General features: G+C 42.1%; 1 protein-coding gene and 1 non-coding gene across 2 annotated transcripts in view; one reads left to right on the top strand and one right to left on the bottom strand.

The window, feature by feature from the left end:
• BCAT1 (branched chain amino acid transaminase 1) overlaps positions 1–15,734 on the top strand; it is a 121,423-nt gene extending 105,689 nt beyond the window's left edge. Inside the window, exons 10-11 of the mRNA XM_062195527.1 lie at positions 1,949–2,023; positions 13,919–15,734. Coding sequence (XP_062051511.1) covers positions 1,949–2,023; positions 13,919–13,960 — 117 coding nt within the window. The 3' untranslated portion in view covers positions 13,961–15,734. The remainder of the gene's footprint in view (positions 1–1,948; positions 2,024–13,918) is intronic.
• Positions 13,582–13,764, bottom strand: LOC133762594 (U2 spliceosomal RNA). The gene has a single exon (XR_009866282.1). It is a non-coding gene; the product is annotated as a U2 spliceosomal RNA (small nuclear RNA).
• Positions 15,735–18,811: the final 3,077 nt, after the last annotated feature.

Raw genomic sequence — 18,811 nt, 5'->3', positions numbered from 1 at the left:
TCTTCCCAGTGATTTTTGTCTGAGTTCAAACCTGGTGGGAAATCTGTTTTTTTCTTGGACAAGTATCATAGCTGCCCTACATTGCTTTTGATGTTGGAGCTGCGCCATTAGACGTGCACTCTCACCTCTTTCTACCAGCTCGTTAAGCAAGTGCTCCTCTAGAGGAAGTTAGATTTCATTTCTGGCTTCCTAAAGTACTTCCAAAACTGTTGATTTTGTAATGGCCAATGGTTATAGGAAATGAATTTTAGTAATACTCAACTCCTTCATTAGTGACTATTTCTATTGTTACTATGTTTTAAAAAAGATTTATTTAGTTGAAAGGCAGAGTTACGGGGGGCGGGGGGGGGGCGTGGTGGTGGTGGTAGAGACCCAGATAGAGAGAAACATCGTGCTGTATCTTGATTGACTGCCTAGAAGGCCACAGCAGCTGAGGCCACAGCAGCTCTGCTGCAACGCCAGCCCCTGCCATAGTTACTGTTAAGTAGAACACTTCACAAACTTTTCAGTTGGCCAACCTGGTGCATTTGCTAAGATCTTCCAAAAGGAATCTGAGGTTTGCTTGGGAGAAATGTTCTCTTAGTAAAGAAGTCTGATTTTATGTTGTACTATTCTTCCCATTTTCTCTTCCGTGTTTTTGCTTTCCTCTTTATAACAGAGTTCCAGTAGTTAGGATTAGCATTGGAATCTAATTGCCTAACTTTAAAGCATGTGGGCCTTATTCTTGTAATGCAGATAGGCTACACATCTCCTATTTAATGAGTTCTGCTGAGCTTTTTTGTTATTTTTTATTTTTTAAATTTTTAATTAGTTTTTAACAGGTTCACTGTGCTTTGTAGATACAATTCTAAGAACATAATGGTTTTCCCTCCCTCCCTCCCTGCCTCCCTGTGTTACAATTGTTTTTCCTGAACTGATAAGATCGATTTTTGTGCTGATTGTAATGTTGGCTGCTGTGTTTCATAAGGTTTATAACTTATTTTTAAGGGATGGCTTCTGACATAATTGTGCGTATGAACTGATCATTTCACATGGGAATTACTATCCCATTTTACTTCAATACTCACCATGATTATAAAGCTATTGCTTAGTGTCTTTTCATTGGAGAAGTGTCCAGATCATGGTCTCGGTCCTCTTTGTGAATTCATTTTGTCAGCAGGTCAGATTTTTTTGAACTCCAATTATTTCACCTAGAAATAAGTTTATAAGGTCTAACGTGTTTTTAATGGTTCTGTTTTAGGGGACACTTAGAGCCAAAAGGTACATCTAATTATCCTATTATACTAAGAGCACAGACTATCTACCAAAATCAAACTATGAAGAGCCTGCAAGCCAGCGAAGCATGAACGGGCATGACTTAGATACAAATTAGTGTCAGGAAATTTCTTCCAGCCATTAATGTAATCATGCTCCCCAATATTGTGGAGGTTGTGGCCCCTGGAGTGTGAGCGTGGGCTCAGGATACATTTAGAAGCCCCTTACGTGAAGGCATAGACTTGCTTTAATTGATGTCCCTGAAATAACTTGCTTTAATTTGGGGCAAAGTATCCTTGAACTCTGATTCACTGCCGGAGGGTTAGATGTAGAAGATAACTGTTCATCCTCACAGATCTTCAGACTCTTGGAAGAGATGCAGTTCTTTACCTTCAGCCACTATCTTAGGTATGTCTAGCTTCTCCTTGGTTCTTCAGATTCAGATCTAGAATATTGTCCCCTAAGTTTAGTGGGGAGGCAGTAAATATCCATTGATTGGCTAGTTAGTTTTAATCCTATTCCCAGTAGAAAGGAGCCTTTGGCATATGAGCTACCACCCATGGGCAGTAGGCTATGGAGCTACTCTTCAGTGGAATTGCCTTCATAGAGTAGAATTGCTGCTTGCCTCCCCTATTATCACTCTGCTAGGATATGTGGACATACTCAGTTTGTCTTGTTTCTCTTCCTTTCATAGAAAATGCACATTCCAACCATGGAGAACGGTCCTAAGCTTGCAAGCCGTATCTTGGGCAAATTGACTGATATCCAGGTAAGGGTGTCTTTCTTTTTAAATATCACCTGTTGAGAGTTTAGAACCAGCTCATGGTTCAATACAGAGAAGAGAGTGAATATTACAATTTGAAATCAATCATTTTAATCTGTGGAAGATAATCCTGATGATAAATGTGGGCACATGCAAAGCAGAAATGGGAAAGATGATCCCTGAGTTTTACAAAAAAAGAAACAAAATATTGTTGCCCCTGCCTCCCCCCCAAATGGCTTACCATCTTCAAAAATAAATATGGCAGCCAAGGTTAGCCTTGTAGTTTAGATGCCAGTTGGGACACCTGCCTCCCCTATTAGGATACCTGGGTTTCACACCTTGCTGCTCCTGCTCCAGACTCCGCCCTCCATCCTTGGGAAGGGATGGCAATGGCTCAAGGGACTTGGTTCCTGAATTGAGTTTGTGGCTCCAGGTTTTGGCCTGGCCAAGTCCCAGCTCTTGGAAGATGTTTGTAAAGAATAAATCAGTGGAAATCAGTGGGTAGAAGCAGTGTGTGTGTGTGTGTGTGTGTATATATATGAAAGATCTTTCTCATTCTGTCTCAGTGCCTCTCAAATAAAACAATTTTTAAAAGTATAATTTTGACATTTAAAATTTCACCAAGTGTATAGGATAATTTTGTTTTGTTTAAAAAGTTGTTGAAGGCACAGTAACAAAATTACATTACCTGTGCTTCCAACATTGAGATATAGTTATTCCTAACCTTTGATGTTAAACCAAGATACAGCTATTCCTAATCTTTGTTGTTAAACTAAGCATTTATATACTTTGAAATACTTTTTTTTAGCAAAGTAAGATTATGTTAGAAATAATTTTGTTACTTGTTTTTTTACTTAATATGCTTTTTGTTTTTCTAAAGCTTTTTTTATATCAGTTTTCTCAACACTGAGTATAAAGTTTAATTGAATTCCATTAAACTGATACACTAATTTTTTACATAAATCATATTGTTGAACATGTATGCAATTTGTAATTTTTCTACTCTTATAAACAGTATATTCTTGATTATTTCCTTTAAGTAAGTCCTTGGGGTTGTAAATGTTGGGTCAAATATTTATACACAAGTTTTTTCATGCTGCTAACTTTGTTTTGCTGTTTAGTTCTGAGCAACAACCGATAGTACAATCTTATCAGGTGATTAAATAGGCACATCAAGTACAAGATACCACTGGTTTACATAGAGACTGTTCTTTAAGTCGGAAATGTTTTATAAATTCTTGGAGGATTTTTTTGAGCACAGTTACCACCATTGTAAGTAAGGAAAAAGTTTCCCAAGAGGAAACATATTGAAAAGTATGAAAAGAGACACATATTGAGAAGTAAAATAAACTGTGGTGGCTTATGTGATATTAGATGATGTTGAGTCATAAAACTAAACAGAATTTAAAGCTGATTGAGAAAGCAGTGGGTCTCTAAAGACTGATCGAAATTGTTGGATAGTGATAACAGTGATAATTTTGAAAGACTTACTTGGCTACTTTTTAAGAAAATATTTATTTATAAGTCAGAATTACAGACAGGGAGAGGCAGGGGCAGGGGATGGGGAGAGAGAAAGAGATCACCTATTAGTTCACGCCCCAAGTGGCCACAATGACTATGAATGGGCCAGGCCAAAGCCAGGAGCTGGGATCTTCTAGGTCTCTCGTGTGGTACAGGGGCCCAAGCTCTTGGGCCATCCTTTGCTGCTTTCTCAGGTGCATTAGCAGGGAGCTGGATTGGAAGTGGAGCAGTCGGGACTCAAACCAGTGCCCATGTGGGATGCTAGTGCTGCAGGCGGTGGTTTAACCTGCTGTGCCACAGCCCTGGCCCTACTCAGGGACTTTTAGTTGTGCCTTTTGAAACAATGAATTGTTTTCTGCTCTTCAACAAAAATTTTCTGTAATTTTTTTGTGAGTTAAATAAAGGAGTAAGTTTACTTAAGAGTTGTTTTTTACCTTTGTACATAGGAACAACTAAAGTAATCTGAGGGAAAGCTATTAAAAATTTCTGCATGGGTGGTCTGAGCATTTTTATTGTTTTCAGAGTTGTGTGAGTAAATCTGAGCATGCTTATTATTGCTTTTTACTAAAAAAAATAAGTAACAAATAACAGAAGAAAATACGGCTTGGTAGATTATGAAAGAGTTTTCCAGAATACATTAGAGATTGGTAAAAGGTGAATACATGCTATAGTACTCAGAAAGAAGGGTCAATGTGGAAAATTTTCTTGAATAAATTGTGTATCTGGTACCAGTTAGTTAATATAGAAAATAACATTTCAGGATTACCCCTTAGAGATAATATGAAACAAGAATGTTAAACTTGTCTGATTTAGTTATAGAAGATTAACAGAAAAGGTGCAAGTCACTGGGCTGAGAGAAAAATCAAACCCTATTAACCTGCAATTGGAAGAAAGATCTGAACAGGCGTCAGCAGACACAGTCCTAAGGCTTTGGCTAAGGGAGGAACCACAAGGAGGCACAAGCGGAAATACGACTCAGCAGTGTTGAGCTGGTGACAAAAACAGGTGCCATGGAGGCACGGAGTCGGATCCGCAGCTCACGTTGCTGCTTTGGACACCCACGTTCTGCATTAGAGTGTTTTTGTGAGCCCCAGCTCCGTGCTTCCCACCCAGCTTCCTACCAGTGCCGTCTTCGGAGACAGCAGGCGACGGCTCAAGTACTTGGGTCCCTGCACCCACAAGGGAGACCCAGGTGGAGTTCCTGGCTGCCGGCTCCTAGCTCCAGCCTGGCCCACTCTGGTTGGTGCCTGCATTGGGGAAGTAAACTAGCAGACAGAAGAGCTCTCTCTTTCTCCTTTTCTCTTTGTCTCTCCCTCTGGCTGGCTGTCTATTTCTGTCTCTCTGCTTTTCAAATAAAGTAAAAACATGAATAAATAAATATTTAAGTATGCACTGTTATCATTATTACACGGTAATTATTTTACATATTATTATACTCCCAAAAGTAGGGATAAAAAAGAAGCTCAGAGATGAATTTTGGTTAAGATGGGAAACCATGATCAAAGTTCTCTGACAGAACATTTTCAAAAGTAGTATTGTGGACACCAAAGAACGGGAGTGATTAAAAGAAATGCTCTTTGTTTATTCACTCAACAAATATGTCTATGAAGCAGTCTGAACAAGCTCCTGGCAAAACTTGTGAATTTTAAATTTTTTCCACCAAAATAAATGTAACTTAAAATTCCATTTTTTCCATGAACTTCTTGAAGCGCCCTCATATTGAATACAAATATTGTGCCAGAGGCTGTCCTTCATGCCAATGGCATAGCTCTGTGAAAAAGGACAAAAATATTTAAAAAGCTGAAGTACGGATATAACAGAAGGAAAACACGAAGATTCGACGTATACGTGAGCCCATGTTAAAAAGTTAAAAATTAAAAAAATAGATATGTAGCGCAGTGTCAGGAAAAATAACTTTTCCCTGTAACTAACTTACTTTTTTAAAGATTTATTTATTTATTTGAAAGTCAGAGTTATACAGAGAGAGAGAGAGAGGTGTCTTCCATCTGCTTGTTTACTCCCCAAATGGCTGCAATGGCTGGAGCTGTGCAGATCCGAAGACAGGGGCCAGGAGCTTCTTCCGGGTCTCCCACGCAGGTGCAGGAGCCCAAGGACTTGGGCCATCTTCTACTGCTTTTCCAGGCCATAGCAGAGAGCTGGATCAGAAGTGGAGCAGCCGGGTCTCAAACTAGCGCCCATATGGGATGCCGGTGCTTCAGGCTATGGCTTTAACCTGCTGCGCCACAGTGCCAGCTTCGTCCTTTAACTAACTTAAAGGGAATGGAAGTTAGTGCTTGTGGCTAAAGCAATTGATAATTGGTTATTTGACCCTAGATAGTGAAGTATAGTGATGGTAACACTGAAAACTCATGATACAGATAGAACTCCGTACTCAACAGACACAAACAAATGTAGTCACAGGACGCAAGAGATAAGACAGTGGTTCTGAATCAACCACAAACCAGAAGTACCAAATCTGCTACAAATTGCTAAGTATCAAAGGATCATCCATCCATTCGTAATCAAAAACCACATCTTCTTCAATTATTTTCTGCTTGTGCACATGGAACCTAAAGTCTAAAAATTACTCCCTGACAAGATGGCAAATTGGTGCTGTCCGCCAAGCAGCTAGGTTGTCTGTTTCCAAGAAAAATAATTTCCGTAATTATTGCGGAAAAAGCATGGAGTTGCATCACGTTTCACATTTGATCTCTTGGCATAACATGGGAATGTGGATGCTCGCTGCAGAGTGTTCTGGTAAATTGAAGAAGAGAACAACAGCCACCAAAAATCGTTCAAGATTCCTGCCAGTATGACCCAGGGGAGAATTCCTGCTGAACCACAAGATCTGGCTTTCATTTCTAACTTCTCTGCTTCTGTGCATGAGTAAGACTCTCCAAGGTTGAGTGTTCATCCCATGTAGCTAATTAGCCATACAGCACTGTGGCTCTTAGATTGCTCTACCAGTGCCCCCTGGGAGGGCAGCATTTCAAATACAAGTGGCCTTCCTTTTTCCTGGTTCTTTGCTTAAGCAGCAGAGAAAAACATGTCTGCATTCATATTTAGCCAGACTTGACCTTGGAGAATAATACCTTTGCCATGCTTTCTCTATGGCTTTTCTTCCCGTTACTTTTTGCTGTTCCCGTTATGAGCATCATCACTTTGGCTCCCACTGTTTGGGGTTCTCTCTGTTCTCCAAACCAGCTCTGCTCTCTGACCACTCTTGGAGTTGGAATTGTTCTCTTCTATTTTTATTCCATGGTGTGCAGCACAGGGCCCAAGACACACAGCACACATACAGTAATATTTTTTGAGTGAACAAATAAAGGAATGAAAGAGTGACTGAGACACTAGCAGAGAGCAGTGCTAACAAGCAAAAATGTTTTACTCTCGTATGTTAACACATTCTGACAAGAGGCGGGCAGAAGGTATTGCCTGTTTCTGTAATGACACTAGCAATAGTGTATTGACTTCCAAGTCCATGCAGATGTGTTTTCTCTGTCCTTTTGCTGTCATACCTACTCTTTTTCTTTTTTAAACAAAAAATGTTTATTTAGTTGAAAGGCAAAACAGGAAGGCAGAGATCTTCCATTCTGGTTTGCTCCCTAAATGCCCAAAGTAAGGCAAACTGGGCCAGGTCAAAGGTGAGAGTCAGGAACTCAATACAAGGTGGAGCATGTGAATAGCGTAGATCGACCTACCTGAGCCCTCACCTGCTCCTACCAATGTGCACATTAACATTATACTGGGGGGCTGGCATTGTGGCGCAGTGGGTTAATCCTCCGTCTACGATGCCAGCATTCCATGTGGGCACAGGTTCCGATCCCAGCTGCTCCTCTTCCAATCCAGCTCTCTGCTGTGACCTGGGAAAGCAATAAAACATGGCCCAAGTCCTTGGGCCCCTGCACCCACATGGGAGACTGGGAAGAAGCTCCTGGCTCTTGGCTTAGGATCAGCACAATTCTGACCTTTGCAGCCATTGGGGAGTGAACCAACAAACGGAAGACCTTTCTCTCTGTTTCTCCCTCTCACTGTCTGTAACTCTACCTCTCAAATAAATAAATAAAATCTTTTTTTTAAAAGAAAAAAATATACTGGGATCAGGAGCAGGCATTGTGGTGCAATGAATTAAGCCACTGCCTGTAACATTAGCACGCTATATGTGTGCTGGTTCAAGTCCCAGCTGCTCTACTTCTGATTCGGCTCCTTGCAAATGTACCTGGGAAAGCAGGGGAAGATGGACCAAGACCTTTGGCCCCGGTACCCATGTTGGAGGCCCAGATGGTGTTCCAGACTCCTGGCTTCAGCCTCTCCCAGCCCCAGCCATTACAACCATTTGGGGAATGAGCCAACAGATGGAAGATTCTCTCTCTCTCTCTCTTTTCTCTCTCCCTCTCCCTCTCTCCCTCTCACCCTCTCACCCTCTCTCCCTCTCTCCCTCTCTCCTCTCTCCTCTCTCCTCTCTCCTCCTCCCCTCCTCCCTCCCTCCCTCTCCCTCCACCATCTTTCTCCCTTCTCCCTTTTCTCCCCTCCTTTTCTGTGTCTTTCAAATAAAAAAAAAAATAATAAAAAAGAGTTAGACTGCAATCAGAAGAAGAGCCAGATCTCAAACCCTGGTGTACCAATTCGGGGTACAGGTGACCAAAGCAGCATGTCTTAACCATTGCACCAGGTGCCGGCTTCTGGACACTACTCTTAAAGAAGGATAGAATTTCTATCTCTGATAAGATCTTCCATTCCTACTTAGTCATTTTTCTTTATAAAATTAAATATAATTATCCATCAGTCACATGAAAAGTTTGATTTGCAAGTGCCTAGGTATATTACAGGTATGAGTTACCTGTAATACCCCATTTCTTGGCTGTGTCTCCAAGTGCTATAATCTTACATTAAAGCATAAATGGCAGGATGAGCGTGCTAAAAACCAAGTATATATTATGCAAATTCACAGTGCGATAGGAACTGTGACTATTATTTTAAGCCAAAGTTGATTTTAATCATGTATAAAAGTAAAACCACTAATTGAAGACAAATTTAACCGGTGAGATTGACAAATGAAGTGATAATGGTCATGAATCACAGTTCATAGATCTGCCAGAGTGCCAGTGCACTGACAATTGATTTTTGTTAATGGCAAAAATGTCTTATAATTTGATGAGAATTAAAACACAGGAAATAAAATACATATTTTACTCTTAATCTTAAATTGAGTTGACATTACCCACAAATCAGGCAGAACAGAAGCAATTTCCTTCAGGGTTCATCCTGAAGCAAGGGAGGCCGGCCATCGTGGGAGGCACCACTCCTTAGGCAACTCGTTCAGATGTGGGTTTTGTGAGTCACCCAGAGTCCTCAGGCTTGCTTCACCCTCCTTTTCATCCAAACCACAAGCTGGTGGGTAAACCCATTTTTATCTTGCAGTATTTTTTGCCTGTTCGATAGATTGCACTAACATTTATAGGAGGAGCATGGCTCATGAACAGTGCACTCTGGAGAACAGAACATTGTACAGAGGTAGCAGAATGGGACTGCATAACCCAGAACCTTAGTATTCCTCTGTGTGACGTGGAAGCTGGGATTAAACGTCACTGCTCAGGGGTGGGTATTTGAGGAGTGAAGCTGTATATAAGAGCTGCCTCTGTCTCTCTGTCTCTGCCTCTCAAATAAATTAATTTTTAAAAAATTTAAAAATTTGTTCTCTTGGAAGAGCAGCAGAACTTAATTCAAAAGTAGTCTTTCCTGGAATCCCAGTATATCCAGCAGATAAAAGTGGAATTGTTCTGAAGCCAAGAATTAAAACCGAGAGTCCCGTTCACTTGGGTCATCCCCTGTGTTTTTTGTGGTTGTTGATGATCTTGCTAACTCAGAAATTCTGAAGTTTCGTATTAATTTAACCTATAGTCATTTTAGGACTGACGATCCTTTTCATGTGAAAATGGATGTGGTCTGGGTGAGTCAGGCAAACATACGGGGACAGATTTAATGGTCTCATACCTCAGATAGGGAGAGCTCTTCTATGTCAGTCTCCACCTATGGTGGCCACGGGTGTATTTAGAAGCTGGTGTAGGTTGAGGTCAAGAAAATAGAACTTGGGAGAGAGATCTTGGCTAGGGCCTGGGCTCTACCATTTACCAACTGCAATCCTGAGCAAGCTGCTTAATCTCCCTAGTGTTCAGTTTCATTTATAAAAAGGCATTGGTAATAGCACATATTACCTAGGGATACTATTAAGATTAATAAGATATTAATAAGTCTTTGTAGTTCTTGCCATAATGGTGTTGCCAGGCAATAATGGCTCAAAGGGTGAGAGCTTATTTAAATAGATGTTTTTTGAATGAATGATTGAATGAATATAGAACTAGGGTTCTCTTTCTTTCTTTATATTATTTTTAGGATTTATTTATTTGAAAGGCAGAGTGAGAGAGAGAGAGAGAGAGGTCTTCCATCTGCTGGTTCACTACCCAGATGGCTGCAATGGCCAGAGCTGTGCCTTTCCAAAGCCAGGAGCCAGGAGCTTCTTCCAGGTCTCCCACATGGGTGCAGAGAGCTAGAACAGAAGTGGAGCAGCTGGAAATTGAACCAGCACCCATATGGGATGCCCAACACTGTAGGTGGCAGCTTTACCTGCTATGCTACTGTACCAGCCCCTAGCCTTTTCTTTCTGACATGGTTTATCATTTCATTTAATTCAGTTTTAAATTCAGGTTTGATTTTTTTTTTAAAAGATTGTTATTTATTTTTAAAGATTTATTTATTTATTAGACATCAGAATTACAGAGAGAGAGAAGAGGCAGAGAGAGAGAGAGTCTTCCATCCGCTGGTTCACTGCCCAACTGGCTGCAGTGGCTGAAGCTGCGCCCATCCGAAGCCAGGAGCTTCTTCCAGTTCTTCCACATGGGTGCAGGGGCCCAAAGACTTGAGCTGTCCTCTGCTGCTTTCCCAGTCCATAGCTGGATTGGAAGAGGAGCAGCCGGGTTTTGATCTGGTGTCCATATGGGATGCCAGTGCTTTAGGCCAGGATATTAACCAGCCGAGCCACAGCACTGGCCCAGGATTTATTTATTTTTTTGAAAGACAGGGTTATGGAGAGGCAGAGGCAGAGGCAGAGTGAGAAAGAGAGGTCCTCCAACTGTCGGCTCACTCCCCAAATGGCCACAACAGTGGGAGCTGTGCCAGTCTGAAGTCAGGAGCCAGGAGTTTCTTCCGGGTCTCCTACGCAGGTACAGGGGCCGGAAGACTAGGGCCATCTTCCACTGCTTTCCCAGGCCATAGCAGAGAGCTAGATCAGAAGTGGAGCAGCTGGGATTCAAACCGGTGCCCACATGGGATACCAGCACTGCAGACGGCCGCCCCACCTGCTAAGCCACAGCATCAGCCCCCAGGTTTGCTTTTGCAAAAGATTTATTTAGGTGTCTCGGTGTTGTGGTGTTGTGGGTAAAGCCTACAATGCTAGGATCCCATACGGATGCCGGTTCAAGACCCACCTGTTCCAATTCAGCCTGGCCCAGCGCAGGCTGATACAACCATCTGGGGAGTAAACCAGCAGATGCAAGATCTATCTGTCTCTCCCTCTTTCTCTGTATCTCTGACTTCTTTATTTTTTTTTCTTTTTAAGATTCATTTATTTATTTGAAAGGCAGAGTTACAGAGAGGTAGAGAGAGAGAGAGAGTCTTCAATCCACTGGTTTACTTTCCAGTTGGCTGCAACGGCCAGAGCTTCTCCCATCTGAAGCCAGGAGTCTCTTCCAGGTCTCCCACGTGGGTACAGGGGCCCAAGGACTTGTGCCAGCCTCTGCTGCTTTCCCAGGTCATAGCAGAGAACTGGCTTTTAGGTGGAGCAGCCGGAATTCAAACTGGCAGCCATATGGGATGCCAGCAATGCAGGGGGCGGTTTTACCTGGTACGCCGCAGTGCTGGTCCCTGTATTTGCTTTTCACAGAGAAAGAATTTGTTTTAAATGACTAATGCATTTCAAAAAGAAAGGCAGAGTTACAGAGAGAAAAGCTGAGAGTCTTCCCCCCACTGGTTCATTCCCCAAGTTGCTACGCTGGGCAGGGCTATGCCAGGTGGAAATCAGGAGGCTGGAACTCCATCTGGGTTTCCACTGTGGGTGGCAGGAACCTAAGCACTTGGACCGCCTTCCTCTGCTTTCCCAGGCACATTAGCATGGAGCTGGGTCAGAGTGGAGCAGCCAGGCCTTGAGTTGGCACCCGTATGGGATGTCTCCATTGCAGTTGGCAGCTTAACCTGCTGTACCACAACACCAGCCCCTTAGATTTGCTTTTAAAGCAAATTCTCTCCTAATGCAAATAACCAAATTCTGATTGATAACAATTACATAACTTTTGAAGGAGTAGGAAAAAATGGGATCCTAGCATAACAGAAAAAACTTTGAGTTAGAGAACAAAGTCCCTGTGTAAGATCCATAGAGCTTGGCCGGCACCGTGGCTCAACAGGCTAATCCTCCACCTAGCGGCGCCGGCACACCGGGTTCTAGTCCCGGTTGGGGAGCCGGATTCTGTCCCGGTTGCCCCTCTTCCAGGCCAGCTCTCTGCTGTGGCCAGGGAGTGCAGTGGAGGATGGCCCAAGTCCTTGGGCCCTGCACCCCATGGGAGACCAGGAGAAGCACCTGGCTCCTGCCATCGGATCAGCGCAGTGCGCCGGCCGCAGCGGCCATTGGAGGGTGAACCAACGGCAAAGGAAGACCTTTCTCTCTGTCTCTCTCACTGTCCACTCTGTCAAAAAGTAAAAAAAAAAAGATCCATAGAGCTTGTTAACTTACTATTTGTGTCTATGATGCACATCACAATTACTTAGAAGTGCTTGTTACACGCAGGATGTTGGGACCCATCCACAGATTGCTGCTGTGATGTGAGGCCTCAGAATTTGCATTTCTTTTTTCTTTTTTTTGACAGGTAGAGTGGACAGTGAGAGAGAGAGAGAGAGAAAGGTCTTCCTTTGCCGTTGGTTCACCCTCCAATGGCCGCTGCAGCCGGCACATCTCACTGATCCGAAGCCAGGAGCCAGGTGCTTCTCCTGGTCTCCCATGCAGGTGCAGGGCCCAAGCACTTGGGCCATCCTCCACTGCCTTCCCAGGCCACAGCAGAGAGCTGGCCTGGAAGAGAAGCAACCGGGACAGAATCCGGCTCCCCAACTGGGACTAGAACCCGGTGTGCCGGTGCTGCAAGGCGGAGGATTAGCCTAGTGAGCGCTGGCCCAGAATTTGCATTTCTGACAGGTTGCCAGATTATGCTGATCCTGGCGGTCTGAGGAATTCACTTCCAGCATCATTTTAGTTTTAATTTTAAAAGTGTCTTTGAAAAATAGACAACGATCTTCCTTCCACTGATAGGACAGTGTGGCCCATACTGAAGACAGGAGCCTGAAATTTAGTTCAAGGCTCCTACATGGGTGACAGTGACCCAACCCAAGTCCTTGAGCCATCACCTGCTGCCTCCTAGAGCACACGAGAGCAGTAAGCTGGAGTTGGGAGTGGATCCGGGACTCAAACCCAGGCACTTTCTTATTGGATGTGACTGTTCCAAGTGGCATCTTAACTACTTTGCTGGATTCCCACCCTTAATCACATTTTTTAAAGTAAAACAAAAAACAGTTTTAACTATATTATTTCGTTTGGCGAACAGAAGTACAACATCCTTCTAAAAGTTTGTCAGAAAATGGAGTTAAAAGAGCAATTTATTTTGGCACCAACATTTTGAAATCCATGCATAGTTTTTTCACAGGGCACATTTTTCAGAAAGTTCCTTATTGTCACTACTGGTTCACTCCCCCAAATGCCTTGCAACAGCTGGGATAGGGCTGGGCCAAATCTAGAAGTCAGGAAGACAATCCAGGTCTCCCGTGTGCATGGCAGGGAACCATATTGCCTTGTAGCCTCCGCAGTAGCAGGAAGCTAGAGTGAGGAACTGGAGCGAAGCATTGAACCCAGGCACACCGATGTGGGATTTGGGCATCTTAATTGAAGTCTAAACACCTGTACCCTCAGGAACTTTTTGAAGTGTCCTTGGACAGAAATGTTAGGTCCTATGCCAACTCTAAATTTAAATTCTGCAATAATTATGAAATTTGTGATTTCTTTCTAGGTATTTGGTATGAAAAATCCCCCTGTATGTGTTTCCTTTGTTTATATAAGACCTATAATCTTCTTTATAAACTGATCAGAACAGATACTACACATGATCTTAGCCAATAGGATGAGAAGCAGTGTAATGTCATTTGAAATGTGAATATGCTTTTAATGTTCAGAACAGAATTGAATATTTCATTCCACCTTGGATATGTTAGTAAGTTTGTGTCTACACGATTTCTGCAGTGTTAACTTTTGTACTGACACATGCTTCCTTGCTTTCTTTATTGTAGTATGGAAGAGAAGAAAGTGACTGGACAATTGTATTATCCTGAAAGGAAAATACAAGACCTCAACCGTATGAGCTTGGGATGAACCCGTTGCAATGGAATTGTGATAGATTCCTTTGGCTACCTGTCAGTTGTCCTAATGTAGCTTGTAGGATCAGTATATTACAAGGGTGATTCTCTTCTTAGGCTAGAGAAAATGAATTGCAGTCATTCATGGTGTTCTGTAAGCTTGGTAGTAGCTTATGTTCCCTTTTCCTAGAAAGCCATCTAACATAGGACTTTGCTCAGTAATTTGAGTGCCTCCCTTAGTCCTTCACTTAGATACAACAATGTTTACTCCTTGGTATAAATTATACACTCCTCCTCCGCCAAACTCAGTGTTTTTGTATGTGGGTTTGAAAGCTGATTGAAATGCATTTCATGGGTAGTGTTCCATGTATCACATCTTTATCCTTGGAAAGTGTTTGCTTTTTTAACTCAAGACTGAAAAACCGGATTTTCTTCACCTTACGGTTTTGCAGACCACTAGGTCCATCCTAGGGGCCATATCTCCCTTCTTGCTGGTGCCATAGTGTGCTCCAAGCTCAACCTGTATGTCAGACCTGAGCACGGGTCTACCATGCCCTTTCCACTCGGCAGTGCCATTGGCTGTCAGGCATCTACAAGACAGGAAATCGTATGCTTATAAGACCTTTGGATCCCCAGTGCCTGTTGCACACTAGGTACTCAAGTCCATGGTATACCTGGTGAATGAATGACCATGTAGCTTCTGTACAAGTGCATTTTGTTCCTCTATTATGAGTCCTCCTTCTTAGAATTAGTGATGGATTCTGACTTTGTGTGTGTTTACCTCATGCCTTGTTTTCCATGGACTACTTAATCAGGATAGGTACTCAGAGGCACAGTTAGTTGGAGGAATCATTTCCTGGTTGAAGACCACTTTGAGACTGAAACAGTCATCCTGGAGAGAAATCATAATATCACACCCAGCAAATGGAAATAGCAAATGTTATACTCCATGTGTTAAATACAAAATAGATGGTCTTTCATGTCGGGGATAGGTAAAAAACAAAGAGGTATATGCTGTTGTTGTAAGTGGTCTTTTCTGTTGATTGGAGACCAAGTGAGCACACGGAGACAGAGGGGAAGAGCTGTGAATTAGAGTTGCGTGCTAACTGGTTTATCTAGGAGAAAGTTAAATCTTGATAGGAAACATTTGTCCTTGGACAGTCAACTCTCAGATACTGAATTTTGGTTTTCTTCAGTTCAAATCATTTTCATTTTACTTATCATATTTTATTGGTTTTTTTCAGAGCAAGGGGTAAATACATTCTAAAAGTTTCCTTAAGACATTTATCAGCATGTAGTAAATGGACTTTGAATCTCTTCCAAAACTTTCTACCTTAGGGTCACTTTGAGAATTGAATGGCAAAATGGACGTTAACAAAGTGTAAGATGAAAAGACTGGTGGCAGTATCTTTGGGGAGAGTTTTAATTGGAGATCTAAGCCTTGGGGAGGGCTCTCCTTTTCAGATCTTCTGTGCTCCTGTCTCACCAAGTGGCATCTAAGGGGATGCTTTGGCTTAGCTAAATTCATTCCCCTCATTCTGAATACAGTAGCCTCGAAAAAAAATTTCAGGTAATTTTAATGATCATCTAATGCATAATAACTAGAATCTGTTCCTATGAGAAATGGAAATGACTTGTTTGCCATAAATATATTTTATACACAGGACATGCCCATTGTGAAAGTTAGAGAACATTGATTTTGTCAGATTGCTTTTCCAGAGAGCATTTTATGCCCTTTCTACCAGACTCAGTGAAGATTAAGGATATACATTTTTTTTTTTTTTTTTTGACAGGCAGAGTGGACAGTGAGAGAGAGAGACAGAGAGAAAGGTCTTCCTTTTGCCGTTGGTTCACCCTCCAATGGCCGCCGCGGTAGCGCGCTGCGGCCGGCGCACCGCGCTGTTCCGATGGCAGGAGCCAGGTGCTTCTCCTGGTCTCCCATGGGGTGCAGGACCCAAGGACTTGGGCCATCCTCCACTGCACTCCCTAGCCACAGCAGAGAGCTGGCCTGGAAGAGGGGCAACCGGGACAGGATCGGTGCCCCGACCGGGACTAGAACCCAGTGTGCCGGCGCCGCAAGGCGGAGGATTAGCCTGTTGAGCCACGGCGCCGGCCAAGGATATACATTTTTTAAAATGGGAAATCTCCTAATGCAGATAACACAGTCTGCCATTCTCATTGAAGTAATGGAAATTGACCCTGACACTAACTTGTTAAAAAGATGTAAAAAGAACATCTGCACATCTTTTTTCCTTGTTCACTGTTTGTTTAATTACAGTGGAGGAATACAGCAAGAGTGCCATGTTCTATCTAAGCAATTATCCATTCTTCAAGACTTAGTTATCGCAACACTAATTGATCATTTAAGGCGTAAGATAGTCTAGCATTAGGAACATGTGAGGCTAATCTGCTCAAAAAGATCAACAAATTAATATTGTTGCTGATATTTGCATAATTGGCTGCAATTATTTAATGTTTAATTGGGTTGATCAAATGAGATTCAGCAACTCACATGTGCATGAATATAAACAGACTTGGTGGCACTTAAAATGATAATGATTAACTTATTTTCCATGTGCTCTTCTTCCCACTTTCTCCAGTTTTTACATTCAGACCAAGTTTGTCAGCTTTTTCTAAAATGTCTCTGTGGAAACAGGGATTTTAAAATGAAATGTTATTCAGGCGTAGCAAAAAATTCTAAACATTTCCTACGAGATTTACTATTAAGAATTTTCTTTCTTAGCATAATTTATTAAGGATTCAGTCCATGAAACTCTCAAAAAGAGTCCAGCTCGGGGATGAGTACTCTGACCTGTACATTACAGACAACAGGAACTGATTTCATTAATAACACCTGAATTCACCTTTGCTCTTCAAAGCACAGAGAGAATGGGAAAGAGAAATAAATGAGAAATCTTAAGGAATTACACATTTAAAGTATGAGTTTATTTTGGTCTCAAAATTTTTTTTAAAGACATGCATCATTTTTTTTCATGAGATGCATTTTCCATGTATTTGGTGGAAAAAATTGCACCAAAATTTACTCACTTTCGTTTTTTAAGTTACTTTTTCGTTTTATTTGGAAGCAGTTAGATGGAGACAGACAAACAGACCTTCTGTCCACTGGATTACTTTCCCAAATACCCACAGCAGCCATGGCTCAGCCAGACAGAGCCCAGGAGTTTCCACCCAGGTCTCCCGCATGGGTGGCAGGCACCCAAGTACTTCCATGTGCTGCCTCTCAGGCGTATTAGCAGGAAGCGTGACCGGAAGTGGAGGAACAAGGACTTGATCCAGCCACTCCAGGATGGGATGTGGGCGCCCTAACTGGCAACTGAAGCCCTGTGCTAAATGCCTGCCCCCAAACTCACAGTTTTAATTCTAAATTTTCCAGGAATGTTTTGAAGTACCCTCAGACATCCTGAGTAAATTTCTTCACCATATTGGTTTTGTTACTTGATAAAATGGTACCCGTACAAGTAGTCTTGCTTGGCTCCAATCTGAGCATTCTGGGGCCCTTGAAGGCAGTTTATGAGTGTATCTTAGGAGAATTGTACAAGCTGTGGTTATTAAAGCTGCAGTTTCAGTTCTGCTTTAGGGGAATTGTGCTATGAAAACAGCTGCCAAAATAAACTTACTTATTTTCCCCAGTCCCAGTTCCACTCAATGTTCCATCACTCTGTTCTGTTGCTTTTTTTAAACATCCACATTCAGTTTACCCTTATGGGGGGGGGGGGGTGGGTGAGGATGTGTTTTAAGCAGAAAACAACTTTTGTTCACGTTCAGTGAGTGATATCTAAAATATTTCTAATATTCCTTGCATGCACCAAAGCAAAGTATTTAGACAGGGTTAAAGAAACTCCTTATTTCATGAACTGATTTTTAAAACGCTCAAAGAACTCTTCCTTGTAATATGGGTGTTGAGGTTTTTCCTTACCTGGATATGTAAAAACTGAAGTTACAGTTGGCAGTGCTAAAAGGGTTGTTTGATAACAACTCCCTTGCTTTGCCAGGAGTACAATGTGTTCCACTCTCTATTTTCCATATAAGCTCCTCCCCTACCACTACCAAAAATAAGTGTAAGGGGTCCCAGCTTTTCAAGAAGCCTTACCTATTAGTTGACTATAGATTATGTAGTTGACTAGAGATTATATTAATTGATTAGAGGTTTTATAGTTCGTGTGATAAATGTTGATCAGGGATTAGGAAGTTAGGTTTAAAAAATAAATAGTATGTAAGCAATACGCTTAAGAGACTTATAGTCTATTACTTGAACTAGTTTTAGATATAGAAACAATTCTTAATAGTTAGATAATAAGTAGAGAAATTCCAGAGTACATCTGTCATCAAGAAATCACAATGCATGTTTATTTCATCCCATTTCTTTAGTTAAGTTTCTTATTATTACTATTTATTTGAAAGGCAGAGAGAGAATTACAGAGACAGACTGCAAGAGATCTTCCATCCACTGGTCTACTTCATAAATTCCTGCTGCGGCCGGGGCAGGGCCAAGCCAAAGGAAGGAGCCAGGAACTCAGTGCAGATCTCCCACAAGATAGAGATGGCAAAGGTCCAAGTGGTTGAACGTGAACAGGAAGGTGCAATCAGAAGCAGAGCTGAAACTTGAACCCAGGTACTCCGGTAGGGGCTGTAGGCATCTTAACCACTGAGCCAAAAAATACACTGTCTCATTTTTAAAGGAAATTGGTCCTTTTTATCAACTCTCCTCCTCTCCTTTTTCTGTAGTTTAAAACGACTGCGCAGGGTTAGCCTGTAGAGTTACTCTGTCCCAGCCTGTATAGTATAAATTACCCACGTTGTGGCTTA

The sequence above is a fragment of the Lepus europaeus genome, chromosome 6 (genome assembly GCF_033115175.1).
Source record: "Lepus europaeus isolate LE1 chromosome 6, mLepTim1.pri, whole genome shotgun sequence".
NCBI classification, from domain to species: domain Eukaryota; kingdom Metazoa; phylum Chordata; class Mammalia; order Lagomorpha; family Leporidae; genus Lepus; species Lepus europaeus.
The sequence above is the reverse complement of the archived record's forward strand: the minus strand, read 5'-3'. Positions and strand labels throughout refer to the sequence as shown.